Below are 21171 nucleotides of genomic sequence, written 5' to 3' on the forward strand. Positions count from 1 at the left end.
CGCAGTGGATAGAGCACTGGCCCTTAAGTCAGGAGGACCTGAGTTCAAGTCTGCCCTCAGACCAAACACTTGACACTTACTAGCTGTGTGACCCTGGGCAAGTCACTTAACCCCAACTGTCAAAAAAAAAAAAAAAAAAGTTCTTTGGGAAAGGGGACCATTTCATTTTTGCCTTTATATGTCCAGTGACTGACACAGGGCCAGGCAGAGAGAAGGTATTTATCAAATGTTCTGTAAATTAAATTAAATTAAATAATCAGCTCTTAGTTCACACATCCCCAAATGAGTAGCCCAAGAAATGCCTCTGGTGACAATCTTTCCAAATTTGGCAGGGGTTTTGTTTTTGTTTTTTTGGGGGGGGAGTTATTTTTTGGAGACTAACACTTCTTATCACATTACAATCACCTTCAAATGCATATATTTTAAATCAAAACCATTTCATTATATGCCTACATCACTAAAGCAAAAAAGGTTAGAGTTAAAGAGAAATGAGATTTATTTGCTTCTAGTCAGAATAGTGCTTCAAGTAAAGACAAAATGACATCTAATTATATACCTCAAAATATCTATATTAAACATTTATTATAACTCACATTTACAATGGCTAATACTTTTTTTTTTAAAAAAGTCTTTTCTTACAACATCTTACATGGTAGGTAGTGAAAGTATTATCTCCATTTTAACAGATGAGGAAAACAAAGCTCAAGGAAGGAAAAAACTGCCCAAAGGCAAACAGCTAGTAAGCAAACCAAACCCAAGCTTCCTGGTTCTAAGCCCCAAATTATATATATATATAAATATATATTATACCAGGCTGCCTACAAAATTAGCTATTACGGTAACCTCAAAGAAATCTGAATGAGGAGTTATTACTCTACTTCTACTTAGAGGAAGTAGGGTGCACAGAAAAGACACTGGTAAGTAGACTGGATTCCAGTCCTCACTAACTTGCTGTGTGACCCAGAGTAGGTCACCTAACCTCTCTGTAAAATGGAAATAAAACCTCCCTCACAGGATTGTAGTCATGAGAATCAAATGAGGCAAGCCATGTAAAAGCCCTCTGCAGTCATAAAGTCCTATAAGCATAAACATTATTAATGGTATAAGGACATAAAAATGCTTTGGCACGAAATGAACTTTTGACTACTCCACAATGAAGACTGTATCCACACTATGTATTTGAGAAATAAGAAAAAAATTTAGGAAACAAAAAGCAAAGGACAAAGTTTTCATTTGTTCAAAGGCCGCCCTATGTCATCTGTGGCTGAAATGTAGATGTTCTTCATATTACCTGAAGGGACTCTAAGAGTGGGCAAACAAATCTGTTCTTGAGTCTTGCAGGAAAGGAGGGTTTGGAAGGACTTTAGCACTGAAGCCAAGGTAACCACCCCCAACATTGCAATTTATGAGCTCAAAAGGGAGATATAAATCATGCTGAAGCTAGAAAATTCAAAAGGTGAGAGTTACAAGTTTAAACACTGATTTTAAAAAATATATTAAAAAGTAAAGGGAGCATGATATAATGGAGAGAGAACTGGGAACCAAGAAGACCTGGATTCGAGTCCAGCCGCTGAGGTAATAATGGCTGTTTGTTGTAGTTCGTTGTTTCAGGCATGTCTGACTCTTTGTGATCCCATCTGGCGTTTTCTTGGCAAAGATACTGGAGTGGTTTGCCACGTCCTTCTCCAGCTCCTTTTACAGATGAGGAAACTGAGGCAGAAAGGGTTAAGTGACTTCCCCAGGGTCACCCAGCTAGTAAGTGTCTGAGATCCAACTGGAACTTAGGAAGAGAAATCTCCCTGACTCCAGGCCAGCGCTCTGTGCACTGCATCACTGAGCTGGCTGTTTAACCTTGGACTAACCACTTAATATCTTAATATCTAACTTAAGAGACCGATGAGGCCAATCTCCTTCATTTTACAAATGAGGGAACTGAGGTCTAAAGAAGTAAGGTGATGTGCCAAATGTGTTCTATTTCATTTCATATCAACCTTCCTAGAATTTTAAATGGTCCTGGGCAAGATTTTATTATTTTTTGTCAACATAACCCAATTTAAAGAAAAGTATTTCATTTTTATTGTAACCTTTACATTCAGATGAACCTTCTTACAAAAAAACAAAAACAAAAACAAAAACAAAAACAAAACCTGAAGATGGTAACATTTCTTTATTTAAAAGCCAAAACTCCAAGCCATAGCAGACACAAAAGCAGGCAATGGATTTCATGAATAAACTTCAGTTAACCCTAGAACTACAGAATTTAAAATGGTGTAACAGCAGCACATAGATACCAGCAATCTGTAGGAGATACATCTCCTACCAGCAATCCAATAAATTAGTGCTAAAAAGGAATGCTGAAAAATGTTTAAAAAAATCCAAACTTCTAATATATCATTTCAGGAGTTCTTCACGGGAAAATAGCAGGCTACCAGACCAAGATATCAAGGCAGGCTCCTAAAAAGATTCTATCTATATCTGAACTTAAGTTAAGCTTTAATTTCTACTATTAAATCAAAGTCTGCAAACACAGGAGTAGATGTATTTTCTGTTTTCTATAATATTTTTTCAAAGGATAGAAGGGGCACTATTTAATACAAAAAAAAAAAAACCCAACACATTTTCATGTGTAAATTCTCCCTCTCACACATTCTATATCGCAACCAAAATGTCTCAGACTTTCCCAGCTTTACACACTTGCTCTTATTATTTACCACACCTGGAAGAGCCCTTTGTTCCCCAATTAAATTTTGCCTGTTGAATTTCTACCTAGAATTCAAGGCCCAGCTCAATGCTACATTCTGTAGGCATCCTGTCGTGGTTCTGCAAAGTGGAAGTGATCTCTTTTCATATGCTCCTACGGCAATGTGGGATCCAGGCCCCAGAGGGGTGGCTGCTCATACTGCTTAAATAAGCTGGGAGTCATCAACTCCAATCCTTCTGGTGAGATGGGGGACCACCAGGCCTTACTATCTCTCCCACTTCTATGCCCTTCTAGGCACTGTCATCTGACCTATCCCTGGGCCTTGCCATCTGTCTCACTCTTAAACCCTTAGGACTCTTTTCATCTGCACTTTAACTCTTCTCTCCTGAAAGGTGTTGTGTGGATAACCTGTGTCTGGTGGAAGACCTGGGTTCAAGCCCTGCCACCACACACTGTGACCATGTGATCCTGTCAGTGGTCTAGGCCAGAAGTGTTGCTCTCAAATAGAAATGGGGGCCACTTAACCATGATAAGGCACCCTAGGAGATACACACAGACTTAGAAAGGAACATGATCTATGTTTCATTTTATTTTGTTGAATATTTCCAATTACATTTCAATCCAGTTACATGTAATATGGCTGCACTAAGGGAGGGGTGTTGTGGGCTGCATGTTTGACACTTCTGTTCAAGGGGACTCTCTAAAACGTGCCAATCTGTACTAGAAAAGTTTTTTCATGGTAAAAGTTTCCTATACCAATGCAATGACTGGTCCAGTCCCTAGCCTATTTTCCTACAATTAGAGTGTGAGCTCCTTGAAAACGGAGACTCTTATTTTTTCTATTTGTATTCCCAGTACTTAGAACAGTGCTTGCATTGGCACATATTAAGCACCTAAAAAATGCTTTATTCGTGATGGGTTGGAACAACTTACCATCTCTATCTTCGTCATGAATGTTAAGGTATAGATATTCTAAACCTCTTCCTTTTTTGCTGTGCTCTGCTCCTTGTAATTTAGCCAAGAGTGTTGTTTTACCTGAACCATCTTCACCTAAAAAGAATATTTAGAAGAAAAACATAAGAATGTAATTACTCAGTACACAGAAACTATGCTGATATTCTGAAAGAAATAGGTATAACTTCCACATTTATACATATATCCTGACACGTAACAGAAACCCTTTAAAAAGTTGATTTCACAGCACAGGACAGGACTCAAACTTAGTTAACAAACTTTAATAGTTATGTTTTGGCAGGACATGATTTAGACATGGCAGAAACATGACAAATAAGGAATTATTTAAAAAACTGGAATAAAGGATATCATCAAAGAACTGTATAATCATAAAACATAAGAGGGTCACCTGGAAAGAGGCATGATCTAATGGACAGTTCATATACTCCACCAACATCTTCACGTGAGGAAAGATGAAGGCCTCTCAGCACAATGGGTAAACCCCTTCAATCTATGGTGAACTTAAGGAAAGACACGGACAAGACTGTCTCACAGGATGGGCAGACATAGACGGGCTACAATCTGCTCTGTTGAAGGGAACATCCAAACCAATGAGATCACAATTCTATTTTAAGTATTTTAGACTTGAGATTTTTAAACCTGGAACATCAAAGATCAATGGATCCAGCCCCTTACTTTTGCAGAAAAGAAAACCCAGGCTCAAGAACATGACTTGTCACATAATGTTACACACTACCTAGCCAGAATGGTAGAAAGGAGTTTAAAATCTAGGCTTTCTGATTTCCAAATCAATGCTTTTTTCTTTACTTCACACTGCCCTCACCTATCCAAGGTACACCTAGTTCTTCGTAATAATAACCAAAGTTATAACCCATTCTTTCATGTGAAAAAATAAATGAATTTGGCTCTACCTACAATTCACCCAAAAAAGTAAATGAAAAAGTCAAAGAATAAGCTGGGGTCAATCGCTTACTAGCAAATATGTTAAGATGGACTATTACAAAGAAAACAGAGTTCTGAGACATAATAGGTCTAAAATGACAACCTTAAACCTTCGGTGTTTAAACAATAAGGTCTGACTGCGACAGCCAATAACCATTAAGAGAAAATTCAGTCTGTGGCAGGATAGATACCAACATTTGCTTTCAACATCAGTGTATCTTCTTCACCAGCACAGTGAAGGCTGGGAAACTAATGAAAATAATTATAGAGCTAAGCAAAACTACAAGTCTCAAGCAGACTCTATAATCATCTCCAATTTATCCTGTATATATCCGGTTTGCACATAGTTGTTTCCATGTTGTCTCTCCCATTAAGAATGAACTCCTTAGGAGCAGGGGATTTTTTTTTTTTTTTTTTGCCTTTCTTGGTACTCCCAGTGCCTGGAACACAGCAGGTACTTAAAAATGCTTGAGGGATGGAACTGACTTATTTTGTTATTCTTCCTTTCCACCTACTTTAGTGACCTTTGCCACTGTAATGGAATAATTCTATCCAACCAGAAGGTCAGAGAGTATTTAAAACAACAACAACAACAAAAACATAACCTGGAAGAATCAGGGAAGAAAAAAATATGGTCAGTTTTAAATCTACCCACATTACATTAGTTGAAACAAGGAAGTTCCAAAGTCTACTTAGGGAAATACCACAAAAGCCCAGTGGGTACTTAGCACTTCCTTTTCTGCAAAACCCCACTCCCAAGCTCTTCCCCAGCTCCCAGCAACGTCTCAGGAACAGCCGCCTCCTGGCCCAGCCCGGGGTTGGGTGTCACACCTTCCCCACCCTGCTCCAGGTGGGGAGCCACTCACCAAACACCAGGATGTTTTTGCCTGCCGGTAACTTGGACCTGGAGCGGGTGGAGACTTCGCTCAGGATGGACGACCTGCGGGGTCAGAGCACAGCCGTCAACCGGGCGCTGACCCCCAAGGCTCCCCGGGCCCCGGATGCTGGGCGCGGGGGGCCGAGGGGGAGGAGCCCCTCTCCCCACACCGACATCGTCCTGGGGATAACAGCACGCCAGCGGTCTGTGAATCATCACAAAGTCCAGACCCGGCGGCGGAGATGCTGGCCTCGGGAGCCGAGGGAAGGGGTACACAGGCAAAAGCGAGGCTGGGGAGCAGAAGGATAAGCACGGCTAGTGTTTACGTAACGCTTAGAGGCTGGCAAAGCTCTCCCCAGACGCGTTACTTCGGTCCTCACAGCACCAGCTCTGGGAGGGAGGTGTTGTTATAACCTCCCTTTTACAGAGAAGGAAAAGTGAGGCCGGCAGAGGCGAAGCGACTTGCCCAGGGTCACACAACTAGAAATGTCAGCTCGGATCTGACCTCTGGTCTTGCTGCCTCCAAGAGAGAGAAAAGGAGAGGAGAGAGGGGAGAACGAAGAGGAGGATAAGAAGGGGGTCCCTCCGCGCGGAGCCGGGAGGGAGGGAGGCGGGCGGAGGCTGCCCCACCATCCCTGCCGTCCCGCCCGGTCCAGCGGCCCCGCCCCGCCCGGCCCGGCCCGGCCCCGGAGCCCGGGCCGCCCTCGGCCCCTCCTCACCCAGCCCGTCGGTCCTCCACTCACCACAGGTTCTGCCCTTCGTCCTCCTCGCTGGGCAAGTCCCCGGCGCCCGGGGCCCCGGTCCCCTCAGGCCCCAGCAGCAGCTTCTTCTCCACCCCCACCGGCGCCATCTTGCCAACTGCAGCCACAAAGAGGGCCTTCCCCCGGGCCCGCCGAGGACCCCGCGCCGGCGGGGTGGCCGAGCCCACGCCTGTCCCCGACACCGAATTACCTCACCCCTCTGCGGCAGCCGTGGCCGCCGCCCTACGCCAAATCACTCGTCAGCCCAGACGCCTGCCTCCCTGAACAGCTTGGCAGGACAAGCGAGGGCCGCAGGGCGTGAGGCTTGCTGTCAGGCAGTGACGAAGACAGCTAAAAATCCGAAGGCTTGGCACTGTCACACTGCGAGGAGCCGCCCTGAGTCTGAGGAGCGCGGCAGCGCCCCCTCCTGCCCTGAAGGAGGACGGCAGCCACGGCCACGACCTCCTGAGCTAGTCTGGTACCCAGGCTCCTTCATCCTGGGAGAGCATCATTGAATCCAGGGCCCTCCGTGACCGCAGAAGGTCAGCCACAGGGTGCCAGGGCTTGCAAGGGACTTTCGGTAATATATTGTTTCCAGGATCCGGAGCTCAAAGGAATCTTCGAGATCCACTTCATTTTTACAAATGGGGAAACTGAAGCCCAGGAGTGGGGAAGGGACTCCCCAGTATCACAAGAGGCCAGTGAGAAAGCCAAGAATAGTTTTGTTCAAATCGTCTGACTCAGAATCCAGGGCTCTTTCGATAAGAGGGTGAAGATAATTGGGTCCCTGATTAATTTGATGAGTTTTTCAATCAACCCACTACTAATATTTATACAGGTCTTTTTTTTTTTATAATTTTGCAAAGTGCTTTTAGTACATTATCTTATTGGAGTCTCGCAACAGCCCTGTGAGGCAGGTACTGTGGATGTGGTTATTTCTATTTTACAGATGTGGATTGACTTCCTGTTCCATTCCAGGAGACTACTTCCTCTGTCATCCCTACCCTTTCACTTGTCTTCAGTCACTCCTTGTCTACTATCTGCTTCTCTACTGACTGCTAGGCATGCCCATGTCTCCCCCATTATCAGGGGATCCTCATTTGATCCTTCTATTCCTGCTGGCTGTCATATCCTATCTTTCCTGACTATTGTGATGCACTCCTGGAAAGGGCTGTCCGCAATAGGGCCTCCACTTTTTTCTTGCTCTCTTCCTAACTTTCTGTGGTCTGGTTTCTGAGCTCACATTTGACCAAGATGACTCTCCCCAACCTTGGGTTGCTAGCAGTCTCTTGATTGCCAGATCTGATGACATTTTCTCAATCCTTATCCTTCTTGATCTCTCTGAAACCTCTGATATTGCTCTCTTCTCTCTTAGTTTTTGTGACACTGCTCTGTCCTGGATCTCCTTCTTTCTGACTTCCTTCTTGGTCTCCTTTGCTGGATCTTCATCCAGGTGACCCTTGTGGGTGTTTCACAAGACTCCATCCTGTGCTCTTTTCTCCCTCTGTATTATTTTACTTGGTAATCTTGTCAGCTCCCATGGATTGAGTGATCATTTCTATGTTAATGATTCTCAAATCTACTTGTCTAGCCCTGGCTGTCATTCTTGACTACTCAACTCTTCACTCTCACCACCACCCCCAAAATTCCATGTACAATCTATTGCGAAGGTCCATTGATTTTGTCTTTGTAATATCTCTTGCATATACCCCCTCCTCTCCTCTGACACTGCCCTGACATCTAACATGGGTTCTCATCATCTCACACCTGGACTTTTATAATAGCCTGCTGGTTGGTCTGTCTGCTGTGGGTATCTCCCCATTTTCATCCATCTTAACTCAGCTGTCACAGTGATCTTCACTAAGCCCATGTCTGATCATGTCACACACCACCACCATCACCCCTCAGTGGCTCCCTATCACCTCCAGGATCAAATATAAAATCCTCTATTTGACCTGCGAAGCCCTTTGTAACCTGTCCCACCCCTACCTTTCCAGGCTCCTTAAACCTTACAGTGCCTCCCCACTGGGTATTCTTCAATCCAGTGACACTGGCCTCCTTGCTGTTCCTAAAATAAGACATTCTATCTCCTGACTGGGCATTTTCTCTGGCTATCTCTCATGCCTCTCATTACCTTCCTCATCTCTGCCTCCTGGCTTCTCTAGCTTCCTTTAAGTCCCAACCAAAATCCCACTTTCTATAGGAAGCCGTTCTTGATTCCCCTTAACTCTAGTGCCTTTTGTCTGTTGATTGTTTCCAATTCATACAGTGTACTACTTGTTTGAAGTTATTTGCATATTGTTATCCCATTAGATTGTGAGTTCCAAAAGAGCAGAGACTTTTACCTTTCTTTGTATTTTCAGCACTTACTATGGTCTCTGGCACATATCAGGCACTTAATATATTTATTTAGGGCAGCTCAGTGGTACAGTGGATAGAGTGCCCAGCTTGGACTCATCTTCCTGAGTTCCAACCTGACCTCAGACACACACTAGATGTGTGACCCTGGGCAAATCACTTAACCCTGTTTGCCTCAGTTTCCCCATCTACAAAAAGAGCTGGAGAAGGAAATGGCAAACCACTCCCATATCTTTTACAAGAAAACTTCAAACCAGGTCATGAAGAGTCGGACATAAGTGAAAATGACTGAAGAACAACAAATGTTTATTTACTGACTTACTCATGGCCATACAGTGCCAGAGATAGGATTTCAACCCACTCCAAGGCCAGCATGAAGCTGTCTTTCAAAGCTGGAAAAAAATCAATTCCAGTTCTTCATTTGCTAGATGGTGAAACAAATGGAGACCTGGAGCAATTGTGTCTTGCTCATTCATGGTCCTGCTCCTACTGGCTCTGCTAATGAAGTAAGAGAGAAGAGGAACCAAAGGATATGAGAGTTCAGGCCAAGCTGTCTCTACTACTAGTCCAGTTAGGGGTTAGAGAAATGGGGATTCTCTCCCCCTTGGGACATGGGATCCATGCTTGGGAATGGAAAGCCATTGCTTTCTGCTTATTATCATTATTTATTTTTCCTCTCCAATTACACATAAAAAAACTATTTTAACATTCATTTAAAAAACTTTTTGAATTCCAAATTCTCTCTCTTTCCTTTCCCCCTCATTGAAAAGGTAAGCAATTTGATATAGGTTATACATGTGCAGTCATGCAAAACATATTTCCATATTAGTCATGTTATAAAAGAAAACATAGACCAAGAAAAAAAAGAGAAAAAATAAAGTTTAAAAAAAGCATGCTTTGATCTGCATTCAGACCCCATCAGTTCTTTCTCTGGAGGTAGCTAGTATTTTTCATTGTTAAGTCTTTCAGAATTATATTGGATCATTGCATTGCTGAGAATGGCTGAGTCATTCACAGCTGATCATTGTACAATATTGCTGTTACTGTGTACAATGTTGTCCTGGTTCTGCTCACTTCACTTTGCTTCAGTTTGTATAAGTCTTCCAGGTTTTTCTGAAATCATCCTGCTTGTCCTTTTTTTTTTTTTCCTACTTTTTAGGCGTTTGGGGTTAAGTGACTTGCCCAGGGCCACACACATGTCAAGTGTTTGATCTGAGGCCGGATTTGAACTCAGGTCCTCCTGACTCCAGGGCCGGTGCTCTATCCACTGCACCACCTAGCTGCGCCTGCTTGTCATTTCTTATAGCACAATAGTATTCCATCACAATCACATACCACAACTTGTTCAGTCATTCCCCAGTTGATGGGTATCCCCTCAATTTCCAATTCTTTGCTACCACTAAAAGAGCTGTTATATATTTGTATACATATAGGTCCTCATCCTTTTTGTTTTTTCTCTCTTTGGGATACAGACCTGGCAGTGGTGTTGCTAGGTCAAACGGTAAGCAGGGTTTTATAGCCCTTTGGGCATGGTTCCAAATTGTTCTACCGAATGGGTAAATCAGTTCACAACACCAGTGTCTCAATTTTCCCACCTCCCCTCCAACATTTGTTATTTTTCCTTTTCTGTCATATTAGCCAATCTGATAGAAGTGAGGTGGTACCTCAGACTTGCTTTAATTTGCATTTCTCTAATCAATAGTGATTTAGAGCTTTTTTTTTCATATGACTCTGGATAGTTTTAATTACTTTGAAAACTGCCTGTTCATATCCTTTGACCATTTATCAACTGGGAAATGTCAGCCATTGTTTTCTATGATCACTAAGATGAAACTTGGGCAGTAGGTGTGGCTACCAGGAAGTTGGACAAGGGTTTGTCCTGATGTAGTGCCAGAGGTTGAGTACATTTAAGGGAACTCCCATGACATCCTCAGGAGGCAGTCTCCAGGCCAGTGTTGCCAGAAGCACAGAAGTGGGCAGCAGGTAAGGCAAGGTTTATTCAACATATACTTGTGATCAGGAAGAACTCAAGAAAGGACACCAGGCAACTGGGGTGAGTTGTCCTCAAATGGAGAGGGCTACCAGAGATTTAGCCATATGAGAGAACTTTTATAGAAGATAAAATGGGATCAAGTCTCTTCTTTTCCCAGTCCTTAGTCAAGTTAGATCCTCATACCATATCAACCCCACCAGTGCATGGATGGTTCCCATCTGGAGGGAGAACCTTTGATTGATATAGGTGAGTGGTAAGGGGGTACAGGACTCAGATCCTGATATTGCTAATTGGGCAGTCCTCAGGTGGCAAAGAAGGACACCAATAGTGATGGGGCTGGAATGAGTAGGGTGACTTAGGCCAAAGGTCATCTTCCTGAATTAAAATCTGGCCTCACCCATTTACTAGGTGTGAGATCCTGGGCAAGTCACTCAACCCTATTTGCCTCAGTTTTCTCATCTGTAAAATGAGCTGGAGAAGGAAATAGCAAAGCACTCTAGTATCTTTCCCCAAAGGGGGTCACAAAGAGTCAGACACAACTGAAAATGACTAAACAACATGACAGTCATTATTGTACAGCAGTAGAAATGATATGGGGTCAGAACCCTGGTTTCCTGGCTCCTGGGCTTTTGCTCTTTCCAACATCCCAGGCTGTCTCTTCAAGGACATCCTCCTATATTCTGGCAGATGATGCATCTACTCATCCCAAATAGCAGCTTTCCTATTAATGATTTTGAGGGAAGGAGACATAATTCTAATCCTTTATTAAAAAAAAAAATTACCCCATCTCATCTATGAGCCAGAGCTCTATATATGGTTGGTGCTATGGGAGATACTGAGGCATAAAACACAATTCCTCATATAACTGTGACCCCTTCTTTTAGTAAGCTTCAATCATGACATGACCTGGTTAAAAACCAGTTCTTTAGTGGCTCCCCATTGCTTAAATGACAAAGTCAAAACTCTCAGCCTTGCCTTCAAGGCATTGTAAGACTTGATCTGAAATGATCTTTCTCCCCTTATCCTATACTTTTCTTCTATACATATTTCACACCCTAGGGAACCAGACTAGCCTGTCATCCTGAACATACCTAAGCTTTTCTGGACTCTGTGAAACGGAAATCCTGGGTTTTAAACTCAACCATTATTTTTTCCACCTGAAATGCCTTCATTTTCCATTTTCCACCTATGCTTCATAGGGTTGCTGGGAATCAAGTGCTCTAAAATTTTTAACTTGTTATATGTGGGTAGAAGATTATTATATTGAAATCCTATCTATCCTTCAAAGTCCAGGTCAAAATGCCACCTCTTTACTTGCTAATAGCTACTTAATCAAGAGTTATTCTCTACTTGAAGGTCACAAGAGACAGAACAGACTGATTTTAGACGTGGTGTTGATGAAGGATATAAAATGCTGCTTATGTAAGTTAAAGAATTCACATTCCTGGTGTGTTTTCAGGTAGGGACATTTTCTCCTTTCACCCTGCTTCAAACAACAACCAAAAGACAATTATAAGTTCATATGTCCTCCTTAAAAAGGGAAAATACCTGTTTCATTACTATTATTTCTAAAACCACATCTCTATTCATACATATATCTACATCAACATTTATAGCAAAATATCTATACATATATACTCAAAACTAATATTTCTCATTTTCAAGAAAATAAGTGTTAATACACAACAGGCTTCTAAAAAATTCTCTTTTAATACTGTCAACTCTTGATTATCTGGGTTAGTGAGCTGAGACTAAAAGCACATTTTTCCCCTGGCCAAGGCCAGACCAGTCCCTGATGTAGATATTTGATAAGCTTATCTCTGAGAATGCCTAATGAAGGGCCCTACTCCTCTGGCCAACAGCTGGAAGTCTGTAACAATTTCTCTTCCTTTCTCGAATACAGTGAGAGAGGAAAGAAGAGTGAGGTCCTGTGGGAGTTTTTGGTACGAAAACTCAGTTCCAGCTCACCAGTCAATCAAAAATGTCCCTTTCTTTGATCCATAGTGAATGGACAAAAAACGGGTAATGGGATATCTGTACTTGCTCCAAAGTCTAAAACAAATTCTCCATTACACATTCTTGGAGGCAGGCTTATCAAATATTCCCAAGGGGGATTGCATTAGGCAAATATACTTCAAAAACAGTCTTGAGGACTGGGTGTCCCACTCTTTGTGGTATGCAGGGTGACCCTGGGTTCTCGAAGTCTTCAGACTTTCCTACTTCTGTTGAAGGTACCACCATCCTTCCCAACTCCCAAGTTCATAACATTGGCATTATGCTTGCATCCTTATTCTCCCTTACCCTACCAAATCTTACCACTTTTACCTTCGCAGCATCTTTCACATCTGAGCCTTTCTCTTCACTCACACAACTACCTTGGTTCGGGCTTTGATCACTCCTTGCCTAGATCATTGCAGTCCTGGTCTCTCTGCATCAAGTCTCTCCCCACTGCAGTCTATCTTCTACCAGTGCTTCTTAAACTATGGGTCACGACCCCATATGGGGTTGTGAAAAACTTGTCAACAGTAAAAGATTTCTGAGCACGCAACGACCAAAATTTAAAAATCAAACACATAAATGAATCTGAGATGTTTCTGGCAGTGCTTGCCCATGTTGCATCGTGCAACTTCACTGCAGCCTCGGTTCTGAACACAAAGCATGCACACTTTGCACAGCACATGCCCTTAGACCACACAATGCCAACAAACGCTGTCCAAACGGGAAGATGGGTCTCTAGTGGAAAAAGTTTAAGAAGCCCTGCTCTACACTGCTACAGAAGTAATTTTCCGTAAGTGCAGATTCAACCATGTGACTCCCACGATCAATCAACTAAATGGTTTCCTATTGCCTCTAGGGAAGAAAAAATAAACTCCTTTGTTTAGCTTGTAAAGCCGTATACAACTTGGCTTCATTTTATTTTTCTAGCCTTACTGGATAGTATTTTCACTCTTGCATTCTGGGAGTCATTCTGATCTTCATGTGGCTGACTGTCTGTCCCACATGCCTGGAATGCACACCTTCCTCAATTCTCACCTCAGAGTCCTCTTCCTCTAAGATCCACATCGAGCATCATCTTCTGCACGAAGCCTTTCCTGATCCCCCTAACTGCTAGTGGCCTCCTTACCAATATTTAACTACTTTGCATATATTTATGAACTTTATATTGATGCACTATACATATTTAAAGCTACTTGTTTCCTGAATTACAACGTAACTCCTCCGGAGTGGAAATTGTTTCATTCTTAAGTCCTCAATGTTGGGCACAAGGGAGGCACTTAATAAATACTTGTAGACTGATTGAAGGGTTGATGGACAGCCACTAAGGACAAGCTCAGGCGGCTACTACCAAGTTGAGAAGTCTTCGGTGTCATAGTTGCTTTATGACTTTACACAAATCACTTTTCTCTGGACCTAGAGTTCCTAGAAAATGCAAAATGAAAAAAATTCATAGGATTTTAGACTTGGAAAGTATTTAGATATTATATAGTCTAATCCTCTCAGTTTGTAGATGAAACTGAGGCTCAGAGAAGGTGAAATATTTGACTATGGTCACATAGTCAATAAACATTTAAGCTGTTGATTATGTGTCAGGCACTATGCTAAGTGCTGGAGATACAAAGAAAGACAAAAGACAGTCCTTGCTCTCAAGAAGCTCCTAATTGATAGCAAATTCACTCAATTACCCTAAAAATGTGTATTGGTATCTCTTGTTTTTATATCATCCTTTCTGAATACATTCCCCACCCTGTACCATCCTGAAAGTCATCCTTTATAATAAATAATAAAAGAATGGTCGCAAGGGGATAGTGTAAGTTAACAAGTCCACAAGCATTTATGAAGTGCTTACTAAGGTGCTTAGATGTGCCAATACAAATACAAGCACAAAGGCAGTCCTTGCCCTCAAGGGGCTTATTTTCTCATGGAGGGAAAACAACATTGAAAAAGAAAATGAAAAACCACTGGGGCCTGGTAGAGAAAGTTCAGATAGTCAGAAGTGCAGCCTGGAGAGGAAAGAAAATATGGCTGGTCTGGCTATCCTCCTTAAAATGGAGGTTCTATGAGGAACCAGCCAATCAAGCCTCAGAAATAGAAGGTATTTTCAGTGGGAGAATTCCAGGAGTGAAGTGAACATCAAGGGTGAAGAGGTTTAAGGGGCATGTAGAAAAATATCTGGGATTTAGGAGCCTGGAAAGGAATGAAGGCTTAACATGTCTGGGTCTTTTCCAGCAAACCACACTGTTGCGTTCCTTGCAGAGGTCATATACTCACTGGCAGTGGCTTGTGGTTGGATCCTTTTATTTGAACCTGTATCAAAGATGATTGTAGACTGAGCCAGGAAAAGATTTCCCCTAGCTCCCATGTAGGTTTCACGAGGTAACATTCCCCCGTCTTGATGTAGCATCTTTGTTGGGATACAGAAAATACCAGCTGTCTATTAGGCTTCTAGCAAGAGAGGGAAAGAGGCCTTTCCCACCCTCCCCCTGCCTCCTCACCCTCAGCAATGGTAACTGCCCTCAAGAGGCATCAAGAACATCCTAAGAGAGCCTGAGATCTGACCTCAAGTCTGTCTCTTTCAGTCTGTGTTTCTTTTCCTGAGCACTAGTGATCATACAGTGATCCCGATAGGTGGTCATTTACAGCCATGTCATGATTTTGATATATTGGGAGCTAATTGCCAAGCAGATAATTTTTTGCAACAGACTCTCGGGAACAATAACCACTTCTAGGAGAATACTACAGCTATAAGGATTAAGAGAGCCCAAGCCATGGCTGGCTGGCCAGAAAACAAACACCTTGAAAACTGCTTCTGTGGTATGTATGGGAAGTGAATATGAAATGACTATTCAGTCCTACAAGTTTCCTGAAAATCTTCACCTTCCAGGAGAGTAAGACAGAGGTGATGGATTACTGGGATATTTTAAGTATTTGTTAATGGGCATTTATGATTCTTTTGTATTTTAAGCATTCCTTTTGTGATAGAGAAAATAATATTTGTCTCCACCTGGTATCTACTTTATGAAGAGTATTTTTCTAGAAAAGGCCCTATTAATCTCTTTTAAGGGAGACCCCAGAAATGAACCATATCTAAGCTTTATTTTAAAAGACAGAGGTAGAGAATTCTAGAAAAGGTAGAGAATTCTAGAAAAGGTTAATCCATTCTCTTAGGGATCAGGCTGTCCTAGGACTGAACCTAATGCATGTGACTACAGAACCAATGCCTCGGTAGATCAGCAAAACCAGGCTACAAGTCTACCAAATCTGACAGTATAGATAGTATTCTGTAATATGTTGTTGTTGTCCAGTCATTCAGTAGTGTCCAACTCTCTGTGACTCAGTGGACTATACTGTCCATGGGATTTTCTTAGCAAAGATACTGGAATGGTTTGCTATTTCCTTTTCCAATGGATTAGGGCAAACAGAATTTAAGTGACTTGTTCAGGGTCACACAGTTTGTAAGTGTCTGAGGCTGGATTTGAACTCAGGTCTTCCTGACTCCAGGCCCAGCACTCTATCCACTGAGCCATCTAGCTGCCTCCATTGTGTATTTACAAAATGTCTGCCCACTGGTACAAGTTCTCTGTCTGGGGCTAAACAAAATAAATGCAGTTTTGAAGAATGAAGAAGGAGATAATTGAGACTGGGAGAATTAGAAATGATTAAAGAAGCTAGAAACTCAGATTAGCTACATATTTAGGCAGAGGCATAAATATTTTATCTAGTAAACACTCTTAAGATTTTTTCAAAGTTTAATTTCATTTATTTAGGAGTAAAAAGTATTTAAATTCTACTAACAGGGCCAGAATATAAACAGTGCAGGCACAAGCAATATCTACAGCTGTCCAACCTTTAGAAACTTAATAAGACCATAAAATCGTACTTTCCCATCTTCTTTATTTCACACAAGACATCTCATTCTTCAGACAAATTTCTACAAAATCTTCATTTCTCTGTAATCAATTGGGATTATATTTGTCAGTCTTTTATACAGTTTATAGAATTTATGACTAACACTTAATGAGTAAGATTCACCCCAACATGGGAAGTTGCTTCCTGAAAAGAAACCTGGCACTCTTGGTACCCTAAGGTCTGAAAGAATTATTACTCTAACACACTCTTAAATAATGACTTGGAGATCAGAAAAATCAGTAACACCTAGAATAAGACCATGCACATGGTAAGCACTCAATATGAACTGAAATGGCTAAATGAAAGTCGCCACACTGATCACCATGTAAAATGTTAAATTTTTTTAAAAATCCTGCTCAGCTCAAGTGAACAATTAATAACAGCCCTGTGAGATAGGTATAGATGAGAAAACAGGTTCATAGAGGTTAAATAACTTGCCCTTGGCTGCACCGTTATGTTAAAGGTTGGATTTGAACCCAGATCTTCCTGGTTCTAAGTTCAGAATCCTTTCCACTAGTGCATTTCATTCACACAGAAATCATGCTGGTTTATGGAAGACCATGCTGACAGCAAGCTCTGGCGAGTCCTACAAAACTAGAAAGACTCAACTATGGCGCCAGGGACAAGCTGATGACCCGTGAAACATGCAAAAATTTTACAACCGCTTTCAGTTCCTGTTGCTCTTTTTTGTTTTTGTTAAGGACAGAAATGAGAGAAAAGAAGTAAGACAATTGTTAACAATCACAAAATTATTAAAAATATTACCGGTTCATTTTTGGCACTATAAATGAGATCTTTATCCAATGATAGAAGAGTTGATACACTACATTTTCACCATAAACATAACTAAAAGATATAAAGTTCTAGGCACATGGAAGGATGGCTCACAAGTTCTCCCAAATGTAGGTAAAAGAGCTAGTTCTACATGGTTTCATCGTGACCACAAAGGCAACAAGAAGCCTGGGACCCTAGGTCATCTCCTCTGCAGTCTTCATGGTAAGTAAAAGCCAAAAGATAATGACCAATAAAATAACTGCAAGATGGCAGAGGATAGGCAACCACTCAGCTAAACTGTCTCAACATATCCCTCCAAACAACTTTAAAATAACACTTCAAATTGAATTTTGGAGTAGCAGGACCAACAAAAAGTCAGGGTGAAACATTTTTCTAGCCTAAGACATTTAGGAGGTCTGCAGGTGAAGTCTGTGACACCAGGGTATGAGAGGATAATGGCTAGGAGTGCTAGGCTAGAAGCACTGCCATTCAGCTCTTGGGCTCAGGGTCCTGGGCTGTCTGTATCAGGGTCTGAGGGGTGATAGAAGTCAAGGTGATGGTGGTCTGACTTGCCTGGCACATGCTACCTCAGAGTGCCTTGATTCAACTACTCATGCCCTTAACAAATGATTCCTTGATAAAAGTAATCATAAAGATTACTTTGTGTATAAATCAAGTCATAAACAAGGGCATATGTGCTCACCAAAGATTCACCAATGTCACGAAGTATGTCCTGTGCAGAGTACAAATGGAAGAGTAATTCCCAAAAGAGGGGGAGCTGCTCCAAACACTCCATTTTGCAGATGACATTGCACAGATTTCATCAAATCTCTGAACACTACCAGATCCCCTCAATGAAATGAAGTGAAACTCAAAAGAGATCAGCCTGAAAATCTTCATAAGAAAAATTATGCAGATGAAGAATGCATATTGCTCAGATCGTGATATGCAGTTGGATAGGCCACTGGCATTTACATCTTGAACAATGAGTTGGGTCAAAAATTAAAAGGAAAAAGAGAGCACGATTGTATTTAAGAAACTGTGTAGTACTTTCAATGATACAAAAATTCCTCTTTTTAATAGCAATATTCTACCAGTAACAATATACACGGAATGAGTCATGGAATATTATGCTTTTCAGATCATAATAAAGTCAAAATTGCAGGTGACCCAAAGAGCAACAGAGAGACAAAGAGGGTTTGGAAGGAGGCTGCAGCACATTGCCAATGATGATTTGCTTGCAAGAAGTGGAGTAAAAGACATTCAATTCAACAAACATTTATTAAATGTCCACAATGCGCAAAGCACTGAACTAATCCCTGGGGACACAAAGACAAAAACCAAAGAACCCCCACCCTCAAGGAGACTGCATTCTATTGGAGGGATAAAACATGTAGAATCTAAATTTTTTTAAAAATTGAGAAAGGACTAAAAATTGGGAACATCAGAAAAAGTTAAGTGTAGGGGATGGCCACTGTGCAGGGAGACTTGAAACAAGCTCAAGATTCAATAATCTCTATACAAGTGATTTCCTGATCTATATATTTAGTCTGAATCTCTCAAATGAATTTTAGTCTCTACTCACCAACACTTTTGTGCGTCTCAAACTGGATGTCTTGGGGGTTTGGGGGCAAGAGGCACATTAATGCACTGTGGGTGGAGCTGTGAATTGGCCTCATTATTCTGTAAAACAATCTGGAACTATACCCCAAAGATAACTGAACTGTTCATAGCCTTTAACCCAGCAATATTGCTACCAGGCCTATATGCCAAAAAGACAAAATTGAAAAGGACCCATATGTACGAGAACATTTACAGCAGCTCTTTCTATGGTAGCAAAGAATTATAAACTAAGTGGGTGCCTATTGATTGGGGAATGATTGAACAAATATGACTGTAATGTAATACTATGGTGCCATAAGAAATGCTGAAAGGGATGGTTTCAGAGGAACTTTGGGAAGACCTGTTTGGAGTGATGCAGAGTGAGGTAAGCAGAACCAGGAGAACAATTTATACAACAACAACATTATAAAGACAAATAACTATGATGCAGTGATGAACCAAGATTCCAGAGAGCTGATGATGAAGCATGCTATATGCCTCCTGATAGAGAGGTGATGGATTCAGGGCTCTAGACCAGTGACCACACCACTGTGGTTATCAGGATGTTAAGATTTTTCTTATATAGTTCTGCATATTCTTGTCACTTCTTAATCTCTTCTACTTCTGTTAAGTCCCTACAATTTTTGTCTTTTATCACACCCATTTTTGCATGAAACATTCCCTAGTTATCTCTAATTTCCTTGAAGAGTCTCTTGCCTTTCCCATTCCATTGTTTTCTTCTATTTCTTTGCGTTGCTCATTTAAGAAAACCTTCTTGTCTCTCCTTGCTATCCTCTGGATTTCTGCATTATTTGAGTATATCTTTCCCTTTCTCCTTTCCCCTTCTCTTTCTTCAGCTATTTGTAAACCTTCATCAAACAACCATTTTCTCTTTTTGCTCTTCTTTTTCTTTCAGATGTTTTTTTTTTATTGCTGCCTCCTATTATTGTTCACAATATTGTGAACCTCCGTTCATAGTTCTTCAAGTACTCTGTCTACCACATCTAAGTCCTTAAATCCATTCTTCTCTTCTTCACCTCCACTTCATATTCATAAGGGATGTTATTTAAATCATACCTATACAGTCTGATGGTTTTCCCTACTTTCTTCAATTTAAGTCTAAATTTTGCAATAAGAAGCTCATAATCTGAGCATAGTCAGCTCCAGGTCTTGTTATAACTTACTGTATAGAGCTTCTCCACCTTTGGCTGTGAAATATATAATCAATCAGGGCTCTATTGACTTGAGCCACCTAGCTGCCTCATTTCATATGTCCTTAAGCATCATGTTGTTTTCCTGTTTGTTTCTTTTAATCATATCTATTTTTATGTTCCTTTACTTTGCCATTCCTGCTTTTTAAAAGTTCACTTAAATCATAATAAATTCTGCTCCAGATCCTGACATAATTCTATATAAATCCTTATAGTTCAATTGTAAACAACGTATTGCTGGAATCTGCTTTCTAATCTGTTCTGCCATCTTTCTCTATATTATGGGTGAGTTCATCCCAAATACAATCCAGAACCATAACTAAAAACCTATACCCACTTATACAGCTAGGTCCCAATTAGTGCAAATAATGAATCCCGTGAAGTGTTTACATGTGTTTGAATTCCAACTATTTGAAGTTATAATTATGTAAAATATGGATAATTAGTTCCAGTCCAATGACCACTTCATAGGATTCATTAATTGCACTAATCAGGACCTAGCTATACCTTCCTTAGACAAACTGAATATACAAGACCCAGAAGGGAATCAAACATAGCAACACAGTATTTGATGAACCCAGGGGACACAACTCCTAAAATAAGGATTCCTGATTTGAAAACTACTGGGGACACTGGAAAGCAGTCTTACAGAAAATAGTTAAGATGAACATCATACACCATATGCCATAATAAATTCCAAATGGATACATGACCTAACTATAAAAGTTCATATCATAAACAAATTAGAGGAGCAGGGAGCTTTCACAACTATAGACAAAGGAATCTTGATCTTGATGCAAAAAGAAGTGAGCAGAACCAGGAGAAAAAATTGTAAAATGACTACTATATTGTAAAGGAAAAGACATGAGAATTATTTAAGAACAATGATAAATGAAATGACCAATCACTATTCCAGAAGACTGATTTATATGAAACCATGGTTCCCACCTCTTAGAAGAGGTGTGATGAATCAGAGGTATAGAACGAGATCTAAATTTTCAGACTTGGGCAATATGGGAATTAGTTTTGCTGGACTATATTTGTTACAAGGGAAGTATATTATTTGGGGGGTGGGAGGACTGTTAAAGGAC

General features: G+C 41.1%; 2 protein-coding genes across 2 annotated transcripts in view; both read right to left on the bottom strand.

The window, feature by feature from the left end:
* LOC114027883 (cytoplasmic dynein 1 light intermediate chain 2) overlaps positions 1 to 6345 on the bottom strand; it is a 52616-nt gene extending 46271 nt beyond the window's left edge. Inside the window, exons 1-3 of the mRNA XM_027842056.1 lie at positions 6239 to 6345; positions 5485 to 5558; positions 3635 to 3751 (exon numbers count right to left, since the gene is read on the bottom strand). Coding sequence (XP_027697857.1) covers positions 3635 to 3751; positions 5485 to 5558; positions 6239 to 6345 — 298 coding nt within the window. The remainder of the gene's footprint in view (positions 1 to 3634; positions 3752 to 5484; positions 5559 to 6238) is intronic.
* Positions 6346 to 6495: 150 nt separating this feature from the next.
* Positions 6496 to 21171, bottom strand: part of TERB1 (telomere repeat binding bouquet formation protein 1) — a 51255-nt gene continuing 36579 nt past the window's right edge. The window contains exon 17 of the mRNA XM_027842081.1: positions 6496 to 6705. Within this exon, the coding sequence (XP_027697882.1) occupies positions 6496 to 6705 (210 nt within the window). The remainder of the gene's footprint in view (positions 6706 to 21171) is intronic.

This window comes from Vombatus ursinus, unplaced genomic scaffold, assembly GCF_900497805.2.
Source record: "Vombatus ursinus unplaced genomic scaffold, bare-nosed wombat genome assembly UNPS02014864.1, whole genome shotgun sequence".
Classification (NCBI taxonomy): Eukaryota; Metazoa; Chordata; class Mammalia; order Diprotodontia; family Vombatidae; genus Vombatus; species Vombatus ursinus.